Source organism: Bufo bufo, chromosome 4 (genome assembly GCF_905171765.1).
Source record: "Bufo bufo chromosome 4, aBufBuf1.1, whole genome shotgun sequence".
Classification (NCBI taxonomy): Eukaryota; Metazoa; Chordata; class Amphibia; order Anura; family Bufonidae; genus Bufo; species Bufo bufo.
Window position 1 is genome coordinate 130,436,188 of NC_053392.1, and position 23,227 is coordinate 130,459,414.

Genomic DNA, 23,227 nt, shown 5'->3' on the forward strand with positions numbered 1-23,227 from the left:
GGGTACAGGCCGGCTCCCAATGGGCCAGTATGGCTGGCCCCCCCTTTTTCCTGACTATCTGTGCCCCTATATGGTGGCCCCCTTTAGCCTCAGAGAGGCTGTGTTTTTAATAAAAAAATATATATATATATATATATATATATATATATATAATAACAGATTTCTATTGGACTGCGCAGGACGCTGCAGCCTCATCAGTAGTGCTGCATGTCTGCATGCCCTCTTTCCACAGGCGGCATAGTGTTGCGCTCCCAACCTGCGTCGGTGCTAGGGCATTTCCCCTTTTAGGCGGTTTTCCTGCCCTCTTCCAGGATACGGCGCTGGCCAAGTGCATGCGGCCCTTCCGTAGGCAGCATTCATCATCTCTCCAGTTATGGTGCCTGCCATGTGCATCCCCCCCCTCCTAGGCGGGATACTGCACTCTCCCTGGCTGCCGGCTGGCCATGTGCATGACCCCCTTTTAGGCGGAATGCTGCACCTTCACCGGATACGGTGCTGGCCATGTGCACAACCCCCTTCCATAGGCGGAATGCTGCACTCTCTATGGATTTGCTGCCGGCCATGTGCACGACCCCCTTCTCTAGGCGGAACGCTGCACTCTCACTGGATTCACTGCCGGCCATGTGCGTGACCCCCTTCCATGGGCGGAACGCAGCGCTCTCACTGGATTCGCTGTCGGCCATGTGCGTGACCCCCTTCTTAGGCGGAACGCTACACTCTCACTGGATCTGTTGCCGATCGTGTGCATGACCCCCCTTTTTAGGCGGAATACTGCACTCTCACCGGATTCGGTACTGGCTATGTGCACGACCCCCTTCCATAGGCGGAACGCTGCACTCTCTCTGATGTGCTATGATGAACTTATGTACTATGTTACTATGCTGCACTCTCACTGGTTCCGCTGCCGGCCATAGGCATGATTCAGGCAGCATACATACATCCCTCTGTCTGTGGTTGTTTTCTCGCAGGTACGTTGCTGGCCATGTGTATGTACCCCATACATGGCGGGGTGCTTGCACTCTCGCAGGATCCGCTGTCGGCCATATGCATGACCCCTCTTCCGTGGGCGGTGTACGCACTCTCGCTGGATTCGCTGCCTGCCATGGGCATGCCTTCCTTCCTCAGGTGACATACACACATTCTCACTGACTGTGTTGTCTCTCACCAGTACGTTGCTGGCCATGTGTATGACTCCCATACATGGCGGGTGCACGCACTCTCCCTGGATGAGATGCTGGCCATGTGCATTACCCCCCCTTTTTTCTGGGCGGCATGCTACACTCTCACCGGATACCTTGCTGGCCATGAGCATGGCCCTCTAACATGGGTGGAACGCTTGCACTCCCATTGGATACGGTGCTGGCCTTGTGCGTGACCACCCCTTGTTCCATGGGCAGAATTTGGCACGCTCATGAGATTCACGGCTGTCCTTGTATGGCTGTGCTGGACTTGTACATGTCCCCCTTCATTGGCAGAGTAGTAGCACTCTCGCTAAATCAGTGTTGGGTGTATTATTGCACACTCACTTAATGCTAGGATAACCCTGTGCATGTTCCCCTTTCACTAGGTGGACCTCCTGCGTTTCTGCTGGATTATAGGGTATGTCCTGCTTCTCTGAAGTAGGTACGGCCTTAGGCATCACTCCCTTTTGGGACCGGCCTTTGCACTCTTGCCGACTGCAGTTTGCCAGATACAATTTCCCCCCTTTCGGGGCGGACTGCTTGCGTTCCATCGCATGCTATACTAGGCTTGTGCATAACTCCCTTTCAGGTTGCACTTTGCAATTCCGTACATGCTGTGGCACTCTGTGGCGAGCCCCCTTTTTCGCTGAATTAACCTTTTTGCAGTGAGCGGACGTTCTTGTGCGTTGTTTGGGCCGTTTATGCCTTCTCCTCCTGTAGGTGGGTTGGCCTTCTCACTGCTTACGGGCTGCTCGTACGTATGCCTCACCTGCTTCCTGCGGCATACTTTTGTTTTCTTGGGATACGATGCTTGCCGCAAGCCTTGCACTCGTCTCTAAGGAGTTCATTCTGTCCACCTGACCCGGACGGGCTCTACTTGCTCTCTGCTGCACGGAGCTGGGTGGTACTCATTCATTTAGTTGGCCCTTCATCCCAGGGAGTGTTCGTGGTTCCTAGATGCGTGCCCATTCGTCCTTCCGCGGTATTGCTTCCCTGCGTTAGTGGTCACATGGTCGGGAGTGCTGTTGTCTGGAGCGCCCCTCGAATTCTTCGTTGGCTCTGGCAGGACTGCGGTTCCCTTGCCTGCTGCAATTTCCTCCTCTTCGGATGTAGTGTGGTATGAGTCCTTCCTCTTGGCGCCTCTACGCTTCAGTCTGATCTGCTACCAGGTGCGGGCCGCTTTTCTCGGGAAGGTCACCCAAATTCTCTTGGGTGCTCGATTACCCAGGTCCGGAGGACCTCCACCTTGGGTTCTTCAGGGTATTCGCCTTCTGCGAGGCGGTGAACCGGGCATCTCACAGTGTAGCAGGGTTCTGCTTTTGAGCTGTCCTATGGCTCCCCTGTTGCCCACTCCTCCGTTCGGTTGGAGGGTGTTATGCCGGCCTCTGTCTCGACTACCTTATCTCGCCGGCTCTGTTTGGCTCCCGCTCGGTACAGATCACTCCGATGTGGCTTCTGTCCCGCCAGACTTCAGAGGCTGTTCCTTCACTGTCCTCCCCTCTGGGGAGAGCATGGTTGTTCATGTGGATGGTTCCGGTGTTCCTCTTGGCCTCGTACTGTCTCCCTTGTTCACACTGGCTGTATTAGCTGTGCCTATTTACCGAGTCTACCGCGTTCTGTCCTCCCGCTGAGTGCAGATTGCGTGGTCCATTCTAAGTCAATGGTCCTGCTGTAGACTTACCTTCTCGGTAACTTGGGGGGACTACCTTTCGGTCCAGATTGTCCTTTGATCTCCCACACCGGGACTGTAGAACATGGCTACATCAGCATGGACTTTAGCCTGTCTTGTCCTGGCATCTGGCGGATGCTGGGCGGGCCCTTTGGTTCCTTTCAGTCTGTCCTTCTGCTCCCCCGCTAGGGTGGATACGGGACAACGTTGCTCGGGGGCCGACGGGACCAGTTTTGTCGACTTCTGCCCGTGTTACTGGTCTGCGCCTGATCACATTGGGTTTTTTCGCCCGCTTGCCAGGCGACTCCAGCGGGTTTGCTACTGTCCGCTCCTGGCTGTATTTCGTCCAGGATCTGTCGTAAGACTTATGGTTCTTTTGTCTGGGGTTCTGTGGGAAGCTGTGCATTCCCCACTCTGACCTTTTCTCTCCCCATGGTTCTGTCTTTTTTCCAGTCCGGCCTGGACCTGGGACTGGGATTCCTTTACTTGAGGTGTCAAGTGTCAGCGCTGTTCTTCCTCTTCCAGCGTTCCCCGGCCCTCTGGGCCTGTCAAGACCTTCTTACTCGAAATGGCTCTTTGGTTCCTCTGTACTGTCCTTCGGTATCGCCCTGGGAACTTCATACTGAGCTCTCGGTGCTCCAATCTTGTCCTTGGAGCCGTTACAGAAGTTCTCTCTACCCCGTCTGTCCTGTACGGTTGTGTTTCCGTATCAGTCGTGTCTCTGACGGGTGCCTGAATGGCCCCTTTTTGTTCTGAGCCTTATGTCTTTTCCCAGGACAGGGCTGTTCTACATCCCGTTCCTTCCTTCTGAAGGTGGTGTTTGCCTTTCGCTTCAACACTTCACCGATTTGGACGTTGTTTGGGCCTTGCCGGTTTTACTTGGAGATCTCCGACTCTTGTCGACGTTCGGTCTCTTGGGTTTCCTGGAGGTCCGCGCTTAGAGTTGACGGACTCAAGGGTGGTTTTCCTCCGCCTTATCAGATTGGCTATTGCTGAGGTTACCGCACCGAGGGCAGGATTCTGCCTTTGCTGTCACCGTTCATTTCACCAGAGCGATCGGTGCCTCCTGGGCCGGAGGCATTGGGCTTCGGCCATGCATTTGAGCAGGGCGGCCACAGGTCTTCCGTGCACGCTTTACAGAGTTCTACAGGGTGCATACTCTGGCTTCGGCGTATGCTGCCTTGGTCCGCCTGGGTCTGCAGGCGGCGGTTCCTTGATGCCTTCGGGTGCTTCGCCTTGGAGCTGTGGTCCCTCCCCTTTTGGACTGCTTTTGAACGTCCCAAGGTCTTCTGTGTCCCCCAAGGAAACTGGGCGAGAAAACGAGATTTTTGTATAACTTACCAGTAAAATCTCTTTCTCGCTCTTTCCTTGGGGGACACAGCACCCACCCATTCATTTTTTCTCTACACGGTTTCCGAGTTTGTGTTACCCGTTGGGTAGTTGGCTTGTTGGTTCCTTGTTGGACTTTGCCTTTTCTCACTGCTTGGACACGCAACTGGCGGTCTCTCTCTCCAGGCTGAGGGTATAGCTGTGGAGGAGGGGCTTAACAGCTTTCACTTAGTGTCACGCCTCCTATGGAGATGAGCTATACCCAAGGTCTTCTGTGTCCCCAAAGGAAAGAGCGAGAAAGAGATTTTACTGGTAAGTTATACAAAAATCTCGTTTTTGTTCTTAATATGCCTGTGAAAATCAAATAAAAATATCTGATTTAAAAAAAAAAGAAAATGATAAATGAGATGAGCCGGCCGGCCCACGCCATGCCCACTTTTTACGCCACCTCAGAAAAATTACGTGAGTGGGGAGAAGTCGCAGATTCGGCCGCATATCCTCTTTGCGACCGAATTTGCTACAAAACTTCTCCAAAAAGTGGCATACTTTGCATCATACATGACCCCCGAGTCCTTAGAGGTATTCATTCTCTTACTGGTTTGTCTGCAGGTTGTTGAAGTTGAACTTCTTAGACACTCCTTCGGAGAAGATTACCTCTATTCGCAGTCTTCTAATGAATCTAGTCAGTCTGAAGGATCTGCGCCTGGACCTACCGCCATCAAATCTTCACCGCAGAAAGCGAGTCATGAGTTAACAGAAAAAGGTGCATTTATAGTAGATAAGCAGCTTGTTATTAGACCTCCAACACTGATTGTGATAAATCTGCCTTATCTTTATACTGTCTGTACGTTTAGACTGTCTGCAGACTTCAGACGTGTTGACCGGGATGCCCCATTGAAGTGTCACACCTTCACAATCTATTTCTTAGTGGAAATGTAATGCTTAACCATCAGTCTTTTAGCAGAACATTGTTTTCAATAGATCATAGTTTTTACAGTAGATGGAGTTTTGTTTGGTAATGCCAAATCCCTGCAGAAACATAAGGTCTTCTGCACGAGTCGATAAGATGTCAAATAAGCAAATGTTCATTTGTCAGCTGATCAGATCCTTTATGGGATCATACATCTTCCCGTGTAAATCGGGGATGGGCTGCTGATATCATGTATCATCTTGTATTTGATGAAGTTATGGCCGTCGGTTGCTCCAGATTGCTTCAGATAACACTTCAGGATGAGCTGTCATACACTATGTGCACACATGAGTTAACTTTACCTGATCATTATTTGACATTACCTGATCATTATCAGACACATTTTTTAGCAGTTCTCTGCTTTCCATAATGTATTTCTAATTCTCTGTTGTATCTGGGCTGGTGGGTGGAGACTAGCAGCTTCTCATAGACTACACATGGAGACAGCAGATTCTGTTTCCTAACTGTCTTTCACTATTAAGCACCATATAGGACATTATGGAGAAGATCCGGGCAGTATACAGTGGATATAAAAAGTCTACACACCCCTGTTAGGCTACTTTCACACTAGCGTTCGGAGCGGATCCGTCTGATGTTTCATCAGACGGATCCGCTCCTATAATGCAGACGTTTGCATCCGTTCAGAACGGATCCGTCTGCATTATAACTTAGAAAATTTTCTAAGTCTGAAAGTAGCCTGAGCGGATCCGTTCAGACTTTACATTGAAAGTCAATGGGGAACGGATCCGCTTGAAGATTGAGCCATATGGTGTCATCTTCAAGCGGATCCGTCCCCATTGACTTCCATTATAAGTCTGGACGGATCCGCTCGCCTCCGCACGGCCAGGCGGACACCCGAACGCTGCAAGCAGCGTTCAGGTGTCCGCTCACGGAGCGGAGGCTGAGCGCTGGCAGGCGGATGCATTCTCAGCGGATCCGCCTCCACTGAGAATGCCTTAGAGCTGAACGGCTGCGTTCAGGGCCGCTCGTGAGCCCCTTGAAACGGAGCTCACGAGCGGACACCCGAACGCAGGTGTGAAAGTAGCCTTAAAATGTCAGGTTTCTGTGCTGTAATAAAATGAGACAAAGATAAATCATTTCAGAACTTTTTCCACCTTTAATGTGACCTATAAACTGTACAACTCAATTGAAAAACAAACTGAAATCTTTTAGGTGGAGGGAAGAAAACAAAACAAAAAACCTAAAATAATGTGGTTGCATAAGTGTGCACACCCTCTTATAACTGGGGATATAGCTGTGTTCAGAATTAAAGAGATTCTGTCAGCAGGTTTTGGGCTATAGAGATACGGACATGCACGGCTAGATCGCCGCTAGCATGTCCGCAATATATGTGTCCTATAGGGCTGTGTGGTTTTAATTTCTTTAAAAAAGCATTTTATAGATATGTAAATGAGTGTTGAATGTGTCCAAGGGGCTGCTCTAACCTTCCTTGTGCCCAGCCGTGCCCAGCCACGCCCGCCTGTGAAGGAGCCCAGCACCGCGATATGTCTCCTCCTTTCATCAACGATAGATAGCCGTAATCTCGCGATGCGGTATAGTGTTCCTTCCCTGTGCTGGCATCAGCTTCAGGGAAAGAACTGCGCATGCGCGAGCTCGCGCATCGCGAGATTAAGGCTATCGTTGATGAAAAGAGGAGACATAGGCGGTGCTGGGCTCCTTCACAGGCGGGTGTGGCTGGGCACAAGGAAGGTTAGTGCAGCCCCTTGAACACATTCAACACTCATTTACATATCTATAAAATGCTTTTTTAAAGAAATTAAAACCACACAGCCCTATAGGACACATATATTGCGGACATGCTAGCGGCGATCTAGCCGTGCATGTCCGCAGCTCTATAGCCCAAAACCTGGTGACAGAATCCCTTTAAGCAATCACATTCAAAATCATGTTAAATAGGAGTCAGCATACACCTGCCATTATTTAAAGTGCCTCTGATTAACCCCAAATAAAGTTTAGCTGCTCTAGTTGGTCTTTCCTGAAATTTTCTTAGTTGCATCCAACAGCAAAAGCCATGGTCCACAGAGAGCTTCCAAAGCATCAGTGGTATCTCATTGTTAAAAGGTATCAGTCAGGAGAAAGGTACATAAGAATTTCCAAGGCATTAGATATACCATGGAACACAGTGAAGACAGTCATCATCAAGTGGAGAAAATATGGCACAACAGTGACATTACCAAGAATTAGTGTTGGACGATATCAAAAATATTCCCACAATAACGATATTAAGAAATTTATCGCGATAGCGCTATATATCGCGATAAATGCCCATGTAGAAGAAAAAAACACTTGGGGCCACAAGGAGACATTATACTATATGGGGGCAGCCACAAGGAGACATTATACTGTATGGGGGCGGCCACAAGGAGACATTATACTGTATGGGGGCAGCCACAAGGAGACGTTACACTGTATGGGGGAAGCAACAAGGAGACGTTACACTGTATGGGGGCAGCCACAAGGAGACATTATACTGTATGGGGACAGCAAGGCAGCCACAAGGAGACGTTAATTGTTGTACTTTTATAAGTAATTTTTCACCATTTCGGGTATCTGTAACTAGTCGATTGACTTCTAGTAACAACAAAAACATCACAGGGTTAATTCTGTACCAGAACAAGTGGTTTTATAGTAATCTTGTGTATCATCTCCTACTAGAAGGTGTATTGCAGGCTTCAAGCAGAAGTGTTGGTGGCGCTCCTGTCCTGTCCTGCGCTGCGCATCCTCGTCTGTCATCTGATTCAGACGTCAGTGGGCGGAGACTGCATTATGGGAGCCTGCATGGAGGAGCCGGGGTAGCTGCTACGGGCAGCAATTGGTATGGAATCATGCTGGGGCGGGCGGCCGCGGACGCAGATTTTGAAGCGGTCAGCGCACATGACCGCTTCTATGACGTCACAAAATACAGCGGTAATTAGGAAACAGCGATATCGCCATATCGCTGTTTCCTAATACCGCGGTATACCGCCAACACCGGTATATTGCCCAACCCTACAAAGAACTGGACGTCCCTCCAAAATTGATGAAAAGACGAGAAGAAAACTGGTCTAGGAGGCTACCAAGAGGCCTACAGCAACATTAAAGGAGCTGCAGGAATATCTGGCAAGCACTGGCTGTGTGGTACATGTGACAACAATCTCCCGTATTCTTCATATGTCTGGGCTATGTGGTAGAGTGGCAAGACGAAAGCCTTTTCTTACGAAGAAAAACATCCAAGCCAGGCTGCATTTTGCAAAAACACATCTGAAGTCTCCAAAAAGCATGTGGGGAAAGGTGTTATGGCCTGATGAAACCACGGTTGAATTGTTTGGCCATAATTCCAAAAGATATGTTTGGCACAAAAACAACACTGCACATCACAAAAAGAACACCATACCCACAGTGAAGCATGGTGGTGGCAGCATCATGCCAAGGGGCTGTTTTTCTTCAGCTGGAACTGGGGCCTTAGTTAAGCTAGAGGGAATTATGAACAGTTCCAAATACCAGTCAATATTGGTACAAAACCTTCAGGCTTCTGCTAGAAAGTTGAACATGAAGAGGAACTTGATCTTTCAGCATGACAACGGCCCAAAGCATACATCCGAATCAGCAAAGGAATGGCTTCACCAGAAGAAGATTAAAGTTTTGGAATGGCCCAGCCAGAGTCCAGACCTGAATCCGATTGAAAATCTGTGGGGTGATCTGAAGAGGGCTGTGCACAGGAGATGCCCTCGCAATCTGACAGATGTGGAGTGTTTTTGCCAAGAAGAGTGGGCAAATCTTGCCAAGTCAAAATGTGCCATGCTGATAGACTTATACCCAAAAAGACTGAGTGCTGTAATAAAATCAAAAGGTGCTTCAACAAAGTATTAGTTTAAGGGTGTGCACACTTATGCAACCATATTATTTTATTTTTAGATTTTTTCATCTCTCTACCTAAAAGATTTCAGTTTGTTTTTCAATTGAGTGCTACGTTTATAGGTCACATTAAAGGTGGAAAAAGTTCTGAAATTATTTATCTTTGTCTCATTTTTTTACATCACAGAAACCTGACATTTTAACAGGGGTGTGTAGACTTTTTATATCCACTGTAGATGTGATTAAAGCACAGGGTTGGGGTGAGATTAATGCTTTTTATTAGCTGATGAACCATGTCTGTGTTGTGTGTGTCTTTGTTTCTTTCTGCACTTCCTTACTCCAACCCTCCCCTCTCCAGAGACTTCTATGGGATGATGTATTCTGACCCTTTAGTGAACAGGCAGTCCCTCTTGGAGACCACATTTTTTCAGAGAGAAAGTTAGTTTAGGAAAGGGAGGAGAAAACAGCACTTACTTTAGAACAAGGCATTTTCTCTGATACGATATATTACAAAGTTCCTGTGCCATTGATTTATGCCGAATTGTCTGAAAGTACAGGGGCCATTTAAGTATTTAGTTATGCAAGAGATTTCTAGCTCTGTATCACAATAGGTGTGATCACTATAAAGTCATATAAAAGAAATAATTAGCACAGAATCTTGATCTTGTTTAGATTTAAGAAAAATTTAAATGATGTTTTTAAAGATTGACTTTAAGCTGAAGTACATAAGTAGTGTAGATTTTGATGATCATACATATGTATTGACTAATACTGATTTTTTTTTTTAATAAGGATATGGAGCACCAGATCCCACATTTTACACTCAACCCTCATCACTTGAGCGTACACCAACAAAAATGACTCAGAGATTCACTATTGGAGCACATGGCAGCACTGCTTTTCAACCTATTACTGCCAGCTGTAAAATTGTTCCTCAGGGTCAAGCAACAAGCTTGGCTGAATCGCCTGGGAAATCTTTCCAGCCAATTACAATGAGCTGCAAAATTGTATCTGGTAAGGCATTGGTTACTGCTAAAATGAATTATTTTAACGTTATGAGTCTGTTTAATAGATCTTTAAAATGTTTTTTCTTTAAATATCCAGGTAGTCCTACAAGCAACTACTCAAACGTATCTCAAGCCGGGACACGCTCACCTTTGCCCAAGATTCAAGGCAGCAGTTTCATAACTCAAAATATAAAGGTAAAGATACATTTTTAGTTATTTAAAAGGGTTGTCCGAGATTTGAATACTGATGACCTATACTTAGGATAGGTCATCAATATCTGATTGGTTGGGGTTCGACACCCAGGACCCCCGCAGATCAGCTGTTTGAGAAGGCATCGGTGAGCACCACGGCCTTCTCTCAGCTTACCAAGCACAGTGCCGTACATTTGATAGCCACCATTTATTTCTATGGGGCTGACCTGCGCCTAGGCCATGTGACCGATGAACATGTCGTCACTGGTCTAGGAAAAGCTGCAAGAAGGCCACGGTGCTCACAGTAGCGTTGGTGTCTTCTCAAACAGCTGATCGGCAGGGGTCCAGAGTATCGGACCCCCACCAATTAGACACTGATGACCTATACTAGGTCTTCAGTATTAAAATCTCGGAAAACCACTTTAACCACCTCCCGACCGCCTAACGCACGGATGCGTCCGGAAGGTGGTTGATTCATTCCTCCTGGACGCATCCGTGCGTCATCTCGCGAGACGCGAGATTTCGGGTATTGCCGGCCCGCGCATGCGCATCGCGGGCCGGCAAAAGTTAAAGAACAATTTCGTCACCAGCCTGCCAGCAACGATCATTGGCTGGCAGGCTGGCGATTTTCAAAAAATCCAATCACAAGCCATATAACAGATCATATTAGTAAATATGATCTGTTATATGGCTTGTCTGCTCCTGTGCTGGTCCTTTTCGTCGGTTGGATCCAGCACAGGAGCAGACTGAACTGTGAGTACACCAAACACTACACCTTAGCCCCAGATCACCCCCCTGCACCCCAATTAACCCTTTGATCACCCCTTTGATCGCCCCTGTCAATCACTAGTGAAAGGAAAAAAAGTGATCAGTGTAAACTGTCACTTTTTTTTTTCCACTAGTATTGGCTGTTAGGTTTTAGGGATAGTTTAGGCCCCTTGGTTAGGTAGTTAGCGTCAGTTAGCGCCCAGCCCACTGCACCGCAGTCACTTTTATTCGCTGATTAGCGTATCGCTAATCAGCATTTGTACTTTTATAGTATCTGTAAGTGATCAAAACTGATCACTGTCAGATCTATACTTGTATTAGTGTCACCTTAGCTCGCCCTCCACCCAAAACGCAGTGTTTGCCCGATCAGGCCTGATCGGTCGCCCACACGTGCGTTCACCCACGCCCGCCCCGCCGCAGTGACAAAAAATTTTTTGTTTTTTGATCACTGCACATTCACTGTACACGCACTGCGGCGATAAAAAAATCAGTTTTGATATTTTTTATCAACCGCAGCGGCCTCCGGTACTTCGCTAGCCTCCCCTTTGTAAGACAGGTTTGCTTTTTTTCTTGGGTAGTCTCAGGGAATACCCCTAAATTTAGTAGTCCAAAATGTCAAACAGGGGGTATTCTTCTGAAGAGGCCTACAGGATTCTGACCCAGTCGGATGAGGAGTGGGAACCCTCATCTGACGAATCTAGCGGGTCAGAATATGAACCTGTGGAAAGCAGTGGCTCTCTGACCCAAAGTTCGGACGAGGAGGCTGAGGTCCCTGATAGCACCAGGCGTACCCGGCCCCGTGTCGCTAGACCACAGGTTACGCAGGATCCGCTTCAAGAGCAGCAGAGTGGGGCTGTCGCTGCCGGATCACGTGGTGAGGCATACACCAGCAGCGCAGCCCTTCCTGGACCTAGTACCAGCACTGCCGTACAACATGGTGAAGTAGCGAGCACCAGAAGGGCAGTTGAAGCTGGTACGGTGGCACGTGCAGTAGTTACCCCGTCGCAGCCACCGCACAGACAGGCCCGTAGAGCCCCTAGAGTCCCTGAGGTGCTGGCAAACCCTGATTGGCAGTCACCAACTTCAGCCGCACCTGTAGTTCCCCCTTTCACCGCCCAGTCTGGAGTTCGGGTTGAGACGGCTCAAATCGGTTCGGCCCTGGGATTTTTTGAGCTGTTCTTGACTGCGGAGCTCTTGGACTTAGTCGTGGCAGAGACAAACCGGTATGCCACACAATTTATAACCGCAAACCCGGGAAGCTTTTATGCCCAGCCTTTCCGGTGGAAACCAGTCCAAGTTTCCGAAATTAAAATTTTTCTGGGCCTTCTCCTCAACATGGGTCTAACTAAAAAGCATGAATTGCGGTCATATTGGTCCACGAACCCAATTCATCACATGCCCATGTTCTCTGCTGCTATGTCCAGGACACGATTTGAGACCATCCTCCGTTTTCTGCATTTTAGCGACAACACCACCTCCCGTCCCAGAGGCCACCCAGCTTTTGACCGGCTCCACAAAATTCGGCCCCTCATAGACCATTTCAACCAGAAATTTGCAGATTTGTATACCCCCGAGCAAAACATCTGCATAGACGAGTCCCTAATACATTTTACCGGGCGCCTTGGCTTCAAACAATACATCCCAAGCAAGCGTGCCCGGTATGGGGTCAAATTGTATAAGCTCTGTGAAAGGGCCACAGGCTATACCCACAAATTTCGTGTCTATGAGGGAAAAGATCAGACCCTGGAGCCGGTCGGTTGCCCTGACTACCTGGGGAGCAGTGGGAAGACAGTCTGGGACTTGGTGTCACCCTTATTCGGCAAGGGGTACCATCTTTATGTGGACAATTTCTACACAAGTGTGGCCCTCTTTAGGCATTTGTTTCTAGAACGGATTTGCGCCTGTGGCACCGTGCGACCTAGTCGCCGGGGCTTCCCCCAACGGCTTGTTACCACCCGTCTTGCAAGGGGGGAGAGGGCTGCCTTGTGTAATGAAGAACTGCTCGCGGTGAAATGGAGAGACAAGCGTGACGTTTACATGCTCTCCTCCATTCACGCAGACACGACAATCCAAATTGAGCGAGCAACCCGTGTCATTGAAAAGCCCCTCTCAGTCCACGACTATAATTTGCTCATGGGAGGGGTGGACTTCAATGACCAGATGTTGTCTCCGTATTTAGTTTCCCGCAGAACCAGACGCTGGTATAAGAAGGTGTCTGTATATTTGATTCAATTGGCGCTGTATAATAGTTTTGTTCTCTACAGTAAGGCTGGGAGAACACGATCCTTCCTCAAATTCCAGGAAGAGATCATCGAGAACCTCCTGTATCCAGAAGGTTCCGTGGCCCCATCCACCAGTGTAGTTAGCCGTCTACACGAGCGACATTTCCCCAATGTCGTTGCTGGTACCTCAATCCAACCGTCACCCCGAAAAAGATGTCGTGTCTGTAGCAGGAGTGGAATAAGGCGTGACACCCGCTATTTCTGTCCTGACTGCCCTGACCACCCTGCCCTATGCTTAGGAGAGTGTTTCCGGAAGTACCACACACAGGTACACCTAGCATAGGGATCACATCTCACCAGGACAGGCACACAGGGCTATTAGGGCCCATTCACTCACAGCTGCTGCAAACGTCTCCTTTCACATGGGACAAAGTGCATAACGTACTTCGCCACATCTTTGGGCGATTTGCGCTTTGCACATTGACCCATGGGGAAGGAGAGGTTTGTTCTATAAAGGTAAAAAAAAAACAAAAAAAAAAAAAACACCAGTAAGCAAAAAGGTTAATGTTCAGTTCAAAAAGTTAAAGTTTCTATGTTCTCTTCCAAAGTTAATAAAATTATTGTGTTGCGGCCTGGTTTTTTCTCTTTTTTTTTTTTTTTTTTACCTTCCAGGTGGACCAACCGATCGACTAGCTGCAGCACTGATGTGCATTCGGACAGAAGCATTGCGCTGCTGTCAGATTACACGCAAGTCGGTGTATGCGGCGCTGCAAGACGAGATTTCTCCTCTGCAGTAAAAGATACGTTTGCCGAGGCATATGAGCTGAGGAGGTGGCGGTGTTCATATACTTTGGCAAACACTTTGTATATATAAAAAAAAAAATCCCGGCAATGATTTATTCATCCACATCGATTGATGTGAATGGAGAAATCGGGTTTGCCAGGGCATACGAGCTAAGTGGGCATGGATGTTGGGCGGAGCTCCTATGTCCTGGCAGACGCCTTTCCCCTCCTTTTTCTTTTTTTGGCAGAGATTTTTTCATCCACATTGATCGATGCGAATGAAGAAATCTGTGCTGTTCATTTTTTTCTTTCAGCCCAGCGGCTGAACGGAAAAAAAAAATCTCATTACCTGTATGCTCAATATAAGGAGAATAGCAGAAACTCCTAATGCTGGGCATACATGTAATGATTGCGGAGACCCTCAAATGCCAGGGCAGTACAAACACCCCACAAATAACACCATTTTGGAAAGAAGACACCCCAAGGTATTCGCTGAGGGGCATATTGAGTCCATGAAAGATTGAAATTTTTGTCCCAAGTTAGCGGAAAGGGAGACTTTGTGAGAACAAAATCCAAAAAATCAATTTCCGCTAACTTGTGCCAAAATTTTTTTTTTTCAATGAACTCGCCATGCCCCTCATTGAATACCTTGGGGTGTCTTCTTTCCAAAATGGGGTCACATGTGGGGTATTTATACTGCCCTGGCATTTTAGGGGCCCCAAAGCGTGAGAAGAAGTCTGGTATCCAAATGTCTAAAAATGCCCTCCTAAAAGGAATTTGGGCCCCTTTGCCCACCTAGGCTGCAAAAAAGTGTCACACATATGGTATCTCCGTATTCAGCAGAAGTTGGGGAATATGTTTTGGGGTGTCATTTTACATATACACATGCTGGGTGAGATAAATATCTTGGTCAAATGCCAACTTTGTATAAAAAAAATGGGAAAAGTTGTCTTTTGCCAAGATATTTCTCTCACCCAGCATGGGTATATGTAAAATGACACCCCAAAACACATTCCCCACCTTCTCCTGAGTACGGAGATACCAGATGTGTGACACTTTTTTGCAGCCTAGGTGGGCAAAGGGGCCCACATTCCAAAGAGCACCTTTCAGATTTCACAGGTCATTTACCTACTTACCAGACATTAGGGCCCCTGGAAAATGCCAGGGCAGTATAACTACCCCACAAGTGACCCCATTTTGGAAAGAAGACACCCCAAGGTATTCCGTGAGGGGCATGGCAAGTTCCTAGAATTTTTTATTTTTTGTCACAAGTTAGTGGAAAATGATGATTTTTTTTTTTTTTTTTTTTTTCATACAAAGTCTCCTATTCCACTAACTTGTGACAAAAAAAAAAAAATTCCATGAACTCACTATGCCCATCAGCGAATACCTTGGGGTCTCTTCTTTCCAAAATGGGGTCACTTGTGGGGTAGTTATACTGCCCTGGCATTCTAGGGGCCCAAATGTGTGGTAAGGAGTTTGAAATCAAATTCTGTAAAAAATGACGAGTGAAATCCGAAAGGTGCTCTTTGGAATATGGGCCCCTTTGCCCACCTAGGCTGCAAAAAAGTGTCACACATCTGGTATCTCCGTACTCAGGAGAAGGTGGGGAATGTGTTTTGGGGTGTCATTTTATATATACCCATGCTGGGTGAGAGAAATATCTTGGCAAAAGACAACTTTTCCCATTTTTTTATACAAAGTTGTCATTTGACCAAGATATTTATCTCACCCAGCATGGGTATATGTAAAATGACACCCCAAAACACATTCCTCAACTTCTCCTGAGTACGGGGATACCAGATGTGTGACACTTTTTTGCAGCCTAGGTGGGCAAAGGGGCCCATATTCCAAAGAGCACCTTTCGGATTTCACAGGTCATTTTTCACTGAATTTGATTTCAAACTCCTTACCACACATTTGGGCCCCTAGAATGCCAGGGCAGTATAACTACCCCACAAGTGACCCCATTTTGGAAAGAAGAGACCCCAAGGTATTCGCTGATGGGCATAGTGAGTTCATGGAAGTTTTTATTTTTTGTCACAAGTTAGTGGAATATGAGACTTTGTATGAAAAAAAAAAAAAAAAAAAAAATCATCATTTTCCACTAACTTGTGACAAAAAATAAAAAATTCTAGGAACTCGCCATGCCCCTCACGGAATACCTTGGGGTGTCTTCTTTCCAAAATGGGGTCACTTGTGGGGTAGTTATACTGCCCTGGCATTCTAGGGGCCCAAATGTGTGGTAAGGAGTTTGAAATCAAATTCAGTAAAAAATGACGAGTGAAATCCGAAAGGTGCTCTTTGGAATATGGGCCCCTTTGCCCACCTAGGCTGCAAAAAAGTGTCACACATCTGGTATCTCCGTACTCAGGAGAAGGTGGGGAATGTGTTTTGGGGTGTCATTTTATATATACCCATGCTGGGTGAGAGAAATATCTTGGCAAAAGACAACTTTTCCCATTTTTTTATACAAAGTTGTCATTTGACCAAGATATTTATCTCACCCAGCATGGGTATATGTAAAATGACACCCCAAAACACATTCCTCAACTTCTCCTGAGTACGGGGATACCAGATGTGTGACACTTTTTTGCAGCCTAGGTGGGCAAAGGGGCCCATATTCCAAAGAGCACCTTTCGGATTTCACAGGTCATTTTTCACTGAATTTGATTTCAAACTCCTTACCACACATTTGGGCCCCTAGAATGCCAGGGCAGTATAACTACCCCACAAGTGACCCCATTTTGGAAAGAAGAGACCCCAAGGTATTCGCTGATGGGCATAGTGAGTTCATGGAAGTTTTTATTTTTTGTCACAAGTTAGTGGAATATGAGACTTTGTATGAAAAAAAAAAAAAAAAAAAAAAATCATCATTTTCCACTAACTTGTGACAAAAAATAAAAAATTCTAGGAACTCGCCATGCCCCTCACGGAATACCTTGGGGTGTCTTCTTTCCAAAATGGGGTCACTTGTGGGGTAGTTATACTGCCCTGGCATTCTAGGGGCCCAAATGTGTGGTAAGGAGTTTGAAATCAAATTCAGTAAAAAATGACGAGTGAAATCCGAAAGGTGCTCTTTGGAATATGGGCCCCTTTGCCCACCTAGGCTGCAAAAAAGTGTCACACATCTGGTATCTCCGTACTCAGGAGAAGGTGGGGAATGTGTTTTGGGGTGTCATTTTATATATACCCATGCTGGGTGAGAGAAATATCTTGGCAAAAGACAACTTTTCCCATTTTTTTATACAAAGTTGTCATTTGACCAAGATATTTATCTCACCCAGCATGGGTATATGTAAAATGACACCCCAAAACACATTCCTCAACTTCTCCTGAGTACGGGGATACCAGATGTGTGACACTTTTTTGCAGCCTAGGTGGGCAAAGGGGCCCATATTCCAAAGAGCACCTTTCGGATTTCACAGGTCATTTTTCACTGAATTTGATTTCAAACTCCTTACCACACATTTGGGCCCCTAGAATGCCAGGGCAGTATAACTACCCCACAAGTGACCCCATTTTGGAAAGAAGAGACCCCAAGGTATTCGCTGATGGGCATAGTGAGTTCATAGAACTTTTTATTTTTTGTCACAAGTTAGTGGAATATGAGACTTTGTAAGAAAAAAAAAAAAAAAAAAAAAATCATCATTTTCCGCTAACTTGTGACAAAAAATAAAAAGTTCTATGAACTCACTATGCCCATCAGCGAATACCTTAGGGTGTGTACTTTCCGAAATGGGGTCATTTGTGGGGTGTTTGTACTGTCTGGCCATTGTAGAACCTCAGGAAACATGACAGGTGCTCAGAAAGTCAGAGCTGCTTCAAAAAGCGGAAATTCACATTTTTGTACCATAGTTTGTAAACGCTATAACTTTTACCCAAACCATTTTTTTTCTACCCAAACATTTTTTTTTTATCAAAGACATGTAGAACTATAAATTTAGAGCAAAATTTCTATATGGATGTCGTTTTTTTTGCAAAATTTTACAACTGAAAGTGAAAAATGTCATTTTTTTGCAAAAAAATCGTTAAATTTCGATTAATAACAAAAAAAGTAAAAATGTCAGCAGCAATGAAATACCACCAAATGAAAGCTCTATTAGTGAGAAGAAAAGGAGGTAAAATTCATTTGGGTGGTAAGTTGCATGACCGAGCAATAAACGGTGAAAGTAGTGTAGGTCAGAAGTGTAAAAAGTGGCCTGGTCTTTCAGGGTGTTTAAGCACTGGGGGCTGAGGTGGTTAAGTATTTACCTGAGATTTTATTTCCATTGAGACTTGGGAATACCCCTCCATGTGACAAAAAGTGTAGCCAATTTGGGGGACTTGTGTCATCCATGTATTATTCAGACTTTGGACTTGGGACTTCTATACCAAACATACGGTGATCAGTTGATCAATGCTGAAGCTCCAATATAAGCTAGTACCGGTACCTGTTTTGCCGTGAATTCTCAGATGTGGGAATAAGATAGGCTTAAAAAGGCTTAAGCGAATAAAAAATGGTTTACTAAGCATTCATGTGTGTTTATCCAATCGATGCCATCAGTGGAGCTGAGCTCTTTGTTACATGCATCTAGCTCAGTGACTGGCCCCTACTAAAAGGTCTCTAGTGTGCAGTACGCATGTATAGTGACCTCAGCCTTTAGGAATGTGGCATAGTACCAGTTACCAGTCCTGGTAACTGTAGAACAATTGGGCTTGTATCTGCTCACTAGCTCACTACATTAAACAATTTATATCCCTAATCCACTACATTAAAGGGTAATAAAGGGAAAGGAACTTTAAATTATATCCCCACATTAAAAAGTAACCTTGCAACACAGTAGTCTATGGGGAGACTACCCATTTCTTTAACATCTTCCTTTCAGAACATGATATTGCAATAGCTAGTTAATTGTTGTTTTAGTCCATCAGCATAAACCTTAAAGAGGTTGTTGAGAGTTATTTTTTTTTCCCTGTATTTCCCATGAATAAACCACACCAACGTTTACTTTTTTTTCTTAGCAGGAGGAGTCCCTTTTTGCAGCAATGCCTCCACTTTGTCCTATTGGAAGTCATTCTAAGGCTCAGAGCCCAAAACCGGTGGCAGGAGGCTTTGGTGCTTTCACAAAGGTAAAAATTTTTATTCTCCTTAATCTATAAGAAATTACTGTACAATAATTTCTCGCCCATATTCATTGGGGGACACAGGAACCGTGGGTATAGCTATGTCCTCTAGGAGGCGTTGACACTAGATAAAGCTGTTAGCTCCTCCCCTGGCAGCTATACCCCCTCCAGCCTGGAGAGAGAGCTTCAGTTTTTTCTAGTGTCAATAGGAGGCAATACCTCCCTGCTCCGCAGGGTAGCTCCTGAAGATCTTTTATTTTAGTCTTTTTATTTTTATTTTTCTTCTTTTTCAGGCGGGAAACAGTGGTCGCCTAGCCTCCCTGTTCTCCTGGGGGAGCACGCCAGCGTTGGTCCGCCACGCTGCCTCCTCCCCCACAAGAAGACAAGGGGACCAGGGCAGCCTCGCTCCCCTGCATCCCGCCAGCAGAAGGGTAACCCGTCCAACTCCCTCTTCCAGCATCCTGCCACTACGGTGCCAGTAGCTGAAGGGGTGGCCCTGTTGGAGAAGAGGAAGGGTGAAGATGACGGCTGGACAGATAAGTGATGCCTGCTCCCGGCCGTCACCCCCCACCCCCCACTCGGCTGCACAGTTCCTCTCCTCTCTCCCATCCTCCTCCCCCATCCCTCTCTAGAAGAGGCACCCTTTGGTCTCCTGCGTGACTTGACCGGCGGGGGTGATTATCATTATGATCATTACTCACGCGCTCTTCAGTGCTTCGGGAGCACATCGGGTTTGGAGGGGGCGGGCCTATCTCGGCACTCGGAGCGGGAAGGAAGCGTCACAGGTTTAGAGGGAGGCGGCGGCTTCTATCATCCCTCCGCCAGAACGGGCGGCTGCCTGTTCCAGGCACTGCGGGGGTTACTGTCTTCCGGCATTGCGAGGGTTACTGGGAGGCGTGCGCGCGCACCACCGCGGCACTGAGCGGGAGATGCAGGACCTGAGGGGGCGGGACCTTCTCTTCCCGCCACAGTGCTCAGGCAGGTCTTCTGTGGGACATGCTCTCTGGACGGCGTCTGCTTCTGGCTCTGATAGGATCTGTTGTCTCCTCTCCAGCCTCAGGCGTGTCTTCCTGGGTACCATCATGTCTGATCCCTCTGGTGCTCTTCCTCGGCTGCCAATAGCTGTCCATTATGCCTCCTCTATGTGTCATGCAAAATTCCCTTGCGGGCGAACGGATTCTGTCTGCACTGCTTGTCAGACGCCCGGCAGGGGCCCTCCCTTCAGCCCGTACTGCTGCCTCCCCCTCTGGCATCTGAGTTACCCGATTTGGGCCAGAACTCTCTCTCAGGCGGTGAAAAACCTTTCTAAAGTCTCCCAATCCACCCTATCTATAGTGGGTCGCTTGGTTGAGAATCCGCCACCAGCGCAGGCTGCACCCTCCAGAGCTTCTTGCTCGGGTGACCCCCCCTAGGTCACTTCCCTCCGGTGATTCCGTCAGCGCACGGCATTCACAAAAGCGTCCCAGAGTAGACCACGTTTCTTCCTCTGACGCATCTCCCTCTCCACCCCGTGTACGGTCTCACTCAGGTTTTTCTTCTCCTGGGGACGTGCTGTCCGAAGGAGAGGTTGAGAATTCTGATTTGGACATGGGTACGGAGCAGCCTTCCAAGTTGGCCTCCATTGTGGATAGCCTCATTGCTGCCATCCGCGACACCTTCTGGGTGCAGGATGATCCCCCCCCCCCCACTGACCAACAGGCGGTATCCTTCTTCTGTCCAAAACAGGCCTCGAAGGTGTTTCCTCACCATAATGATTTTTCGGCGGTAGTTTCCAAGGCTTGGGATCATCTGGACATGCATTTTTCCACCCCAAAAAAGCTGGATGTCCTGTATCCTTTCCCAGCGGATTGTGTGTCCATGTGGGCATCCCCTCCTAAGGTGGACCCACCAGTAGCACGGCTCGCCGAAAATACGGCTATTCCTATAGCCGATGTATCCTCCCTCCAGTCAGCTGAAGATTGTCGGATGGAATCCTTGACGAAGTCCCTCTTTGCAGCTACAGGGTCAGCCCTTAGGCCCGTGTTCGCCTCTGCGTAGGTGGCAAAGGCGATCTCTGAGTGGGGCAGCCAGCTGGACCAGGACTTGGTGTCCGAGGTCTCTGCTCAGGATCTCCGATCCTTGGCACAGCTGATCACCCAGGCAGGGAAGTTCCTCTGCGAGGCGTCTTTGGACGCTGGCGCCCTCATTGCGCGCTCTTTGGCGCTTGCAGTCACCTTACGCCGCGAGTTTTGGCTGAAGGTGTGGGCAGCGGACGCGACTTCCAATCGTTCTTTAGTCGGACTTCCCTTCGCCAGTCTCTTTGGTTCTCGGCTGGACGCAAAAAGATCCCAAGATCGACGCAAAAAGCCGTCCTTTCGGGCACAGCCCTCCTGCCGTCCCAGGCCTCAAGCCGCTCGACCTTCTGCGGCTAAGCAGTCCTCAGCCTGAAGGTGCGCCCCCGCCCAACAGGGTGGGGGGCCGCCTCCTCCTCCTCTTCCAGGACGTCTGGCGGCCCCACGTCTCCGGCGCTTGGACACTCGAGGTTGTATCCTCGGGATACGTGATCGAGTTCCTGTCTCTTCCCCCACACAGGTTTTTTCAATCCCGTCTTCCACGGGACCCCGAGCGGGCGGCCGCCTTCTCCCAGGCCATTCAGTCCCTCCTGGACCGGGGAGTCATCTCTCCTGTTCCCCCAGCAGAGAGGTTCAAGGGGTTCTATTCAAATCTTTTTGTGGTCCCCAAAAAGGAGGGCTCGGTGCGCCCAATCCTGGACCTCAAACTGCTGAACAGGTTCCTCCGTCTCCAGCTGTTTCTGATGGAATCCCTTCGTTCCGTAATTGCTTCTCTAGAGCAGGGGGAATTCCTTTCGGCCGTAGATATCCAGGACGCATACCTTCACGTCCTCATCGCGCGGAGTCACCAGCGCTTCCTGAGGTTTGCGATAGGAGACTATCATTACCAGTTTGTCGCCCTCCCGTTCGGACTGGCAACTGAGCCTCGGGTCGTCACACAAATTCTGGCCCCTCTTCTTGCCCTGCTCCATTCCAGAGGCATCTTCCTCATGCCTTATCTGGACAACATCCTCATCAAGGCTCCCTCTTTCGCTCAGGTGTCGAGCAGCGTACGGATCACACTGGAAGCCCTTGCACGTTTCGGGTGGCTGGTCAATCTGCAGAAGTCATCTCTGACTCCCTCCAGACAACTGGTCTTTCTGGGTATGCTTCTGGACATGGAAGCGACACAAGTTCGCCTTCCTCCGGACAAGCGACTGGCCTTGCACCGTTCGGTGAGGGTTCTTCTCGATTGCAGGCTTCCGTCCATTCGCCTCTGCATGAGGATGTTAGGGAAGATGGTCACCTGTTTCGAGGCGATTCCCTTTGCCCAGTTCCACTCTCGCACTTTCCAGAGAGCGATCCTGTCCTCCTGTGACAAATCGTCCGAGAGCCTGGACTATCCCATCCGTCTCTCTCCCCAGGTGAGGTCGTCCCTTTGTTGGTGGCTGCCGGTTCCAGTTCTGGGAAGATCCTTCTTTCCGATATCCTGGACGATTGTTACCACTGACGCCAGTCTGCTGGGTTGGGGAGGAGTTTTCCCTCCCAGGACAGTCCAAGGCACATGGTCTCAGTCGGAGTCCACGCTCCCGATCAATGTCCTGGAGCTCAGGGCGATTCTTCTATCCCTCCGACACTGGACCTACCTCCTGAAGGGTCGCCCCGTCAGAGTCCAGTCGGACAATGCCACGGCGGTGGCGTACATCAACCACCAGGGGCGGTACACACAGCCTTGCTGTGATGCAGGAATCTGCCAAGATCTTGCGGTGGGCGGAGGCCCATGTACCAGCAATTTCAGCAATCTACATCCCGGGTGTGGAGAACTGGACTGCGGACTTCTTCAGCAGGACGACAATAGATCTGGGCGAGTGGTCCCTCCACCCGGAGGTATTCGAGGCGACCCGACGTGGACTTGATGGCCTCAAGGCTCAATCGGAGCAAGGGATCCTGAAGCTTGCGGCGTGGACGCCCTGATCTCCCCTTGGCGGGGGTTCTCCCACCTTTACGTGTTTCCCCCCTTCCCCCTCCTACCCAGGGTTCTACGGAAAATCAGGATGGAGGGCATTCCGACGATCCTCGTCGCCCCGGATTGGCCCCGTCGCGCGTGGTACGCCG

General features: G+C 48.3%; 1 protein-coding gene across 3 annotated transcripts in view; it reads left to right on the forward strand.

Annotated features, from left to right (window-relative positions):
• YEATS2 (YEATS domain containing 2) overlaps positions 1–23,227 on the forward strand; it is a 106,021-nt gene that overhangs the window by 33,234 nt on the left and 49,560 nt on the right. For 2 of the 3 annotated variants that reach the window (XM_040427888.1, XM_040427885.1), the window contains exons 10-13: positions 4,789–4,942; positions 9,797–10,018; positions 10,109–10,206; positions 18,981–19,088. In XM_040427888.1, coding sequence (XP_040283822.1) covers positions 4,789–4,942; positions 9,797–10,018; positions 10,109–10,206; positions 18,981–19,088 — 582 coding nt within the window. The remainder of the gene's footprint in view (positions 1–4,788; positions 4,943–9,796; positions 10,019–10,108; positions 10,207–18,980; positions 19,089–23,227) is intronic. The other variant, XM_040427887.1, reaches the window with a different exon arrangement.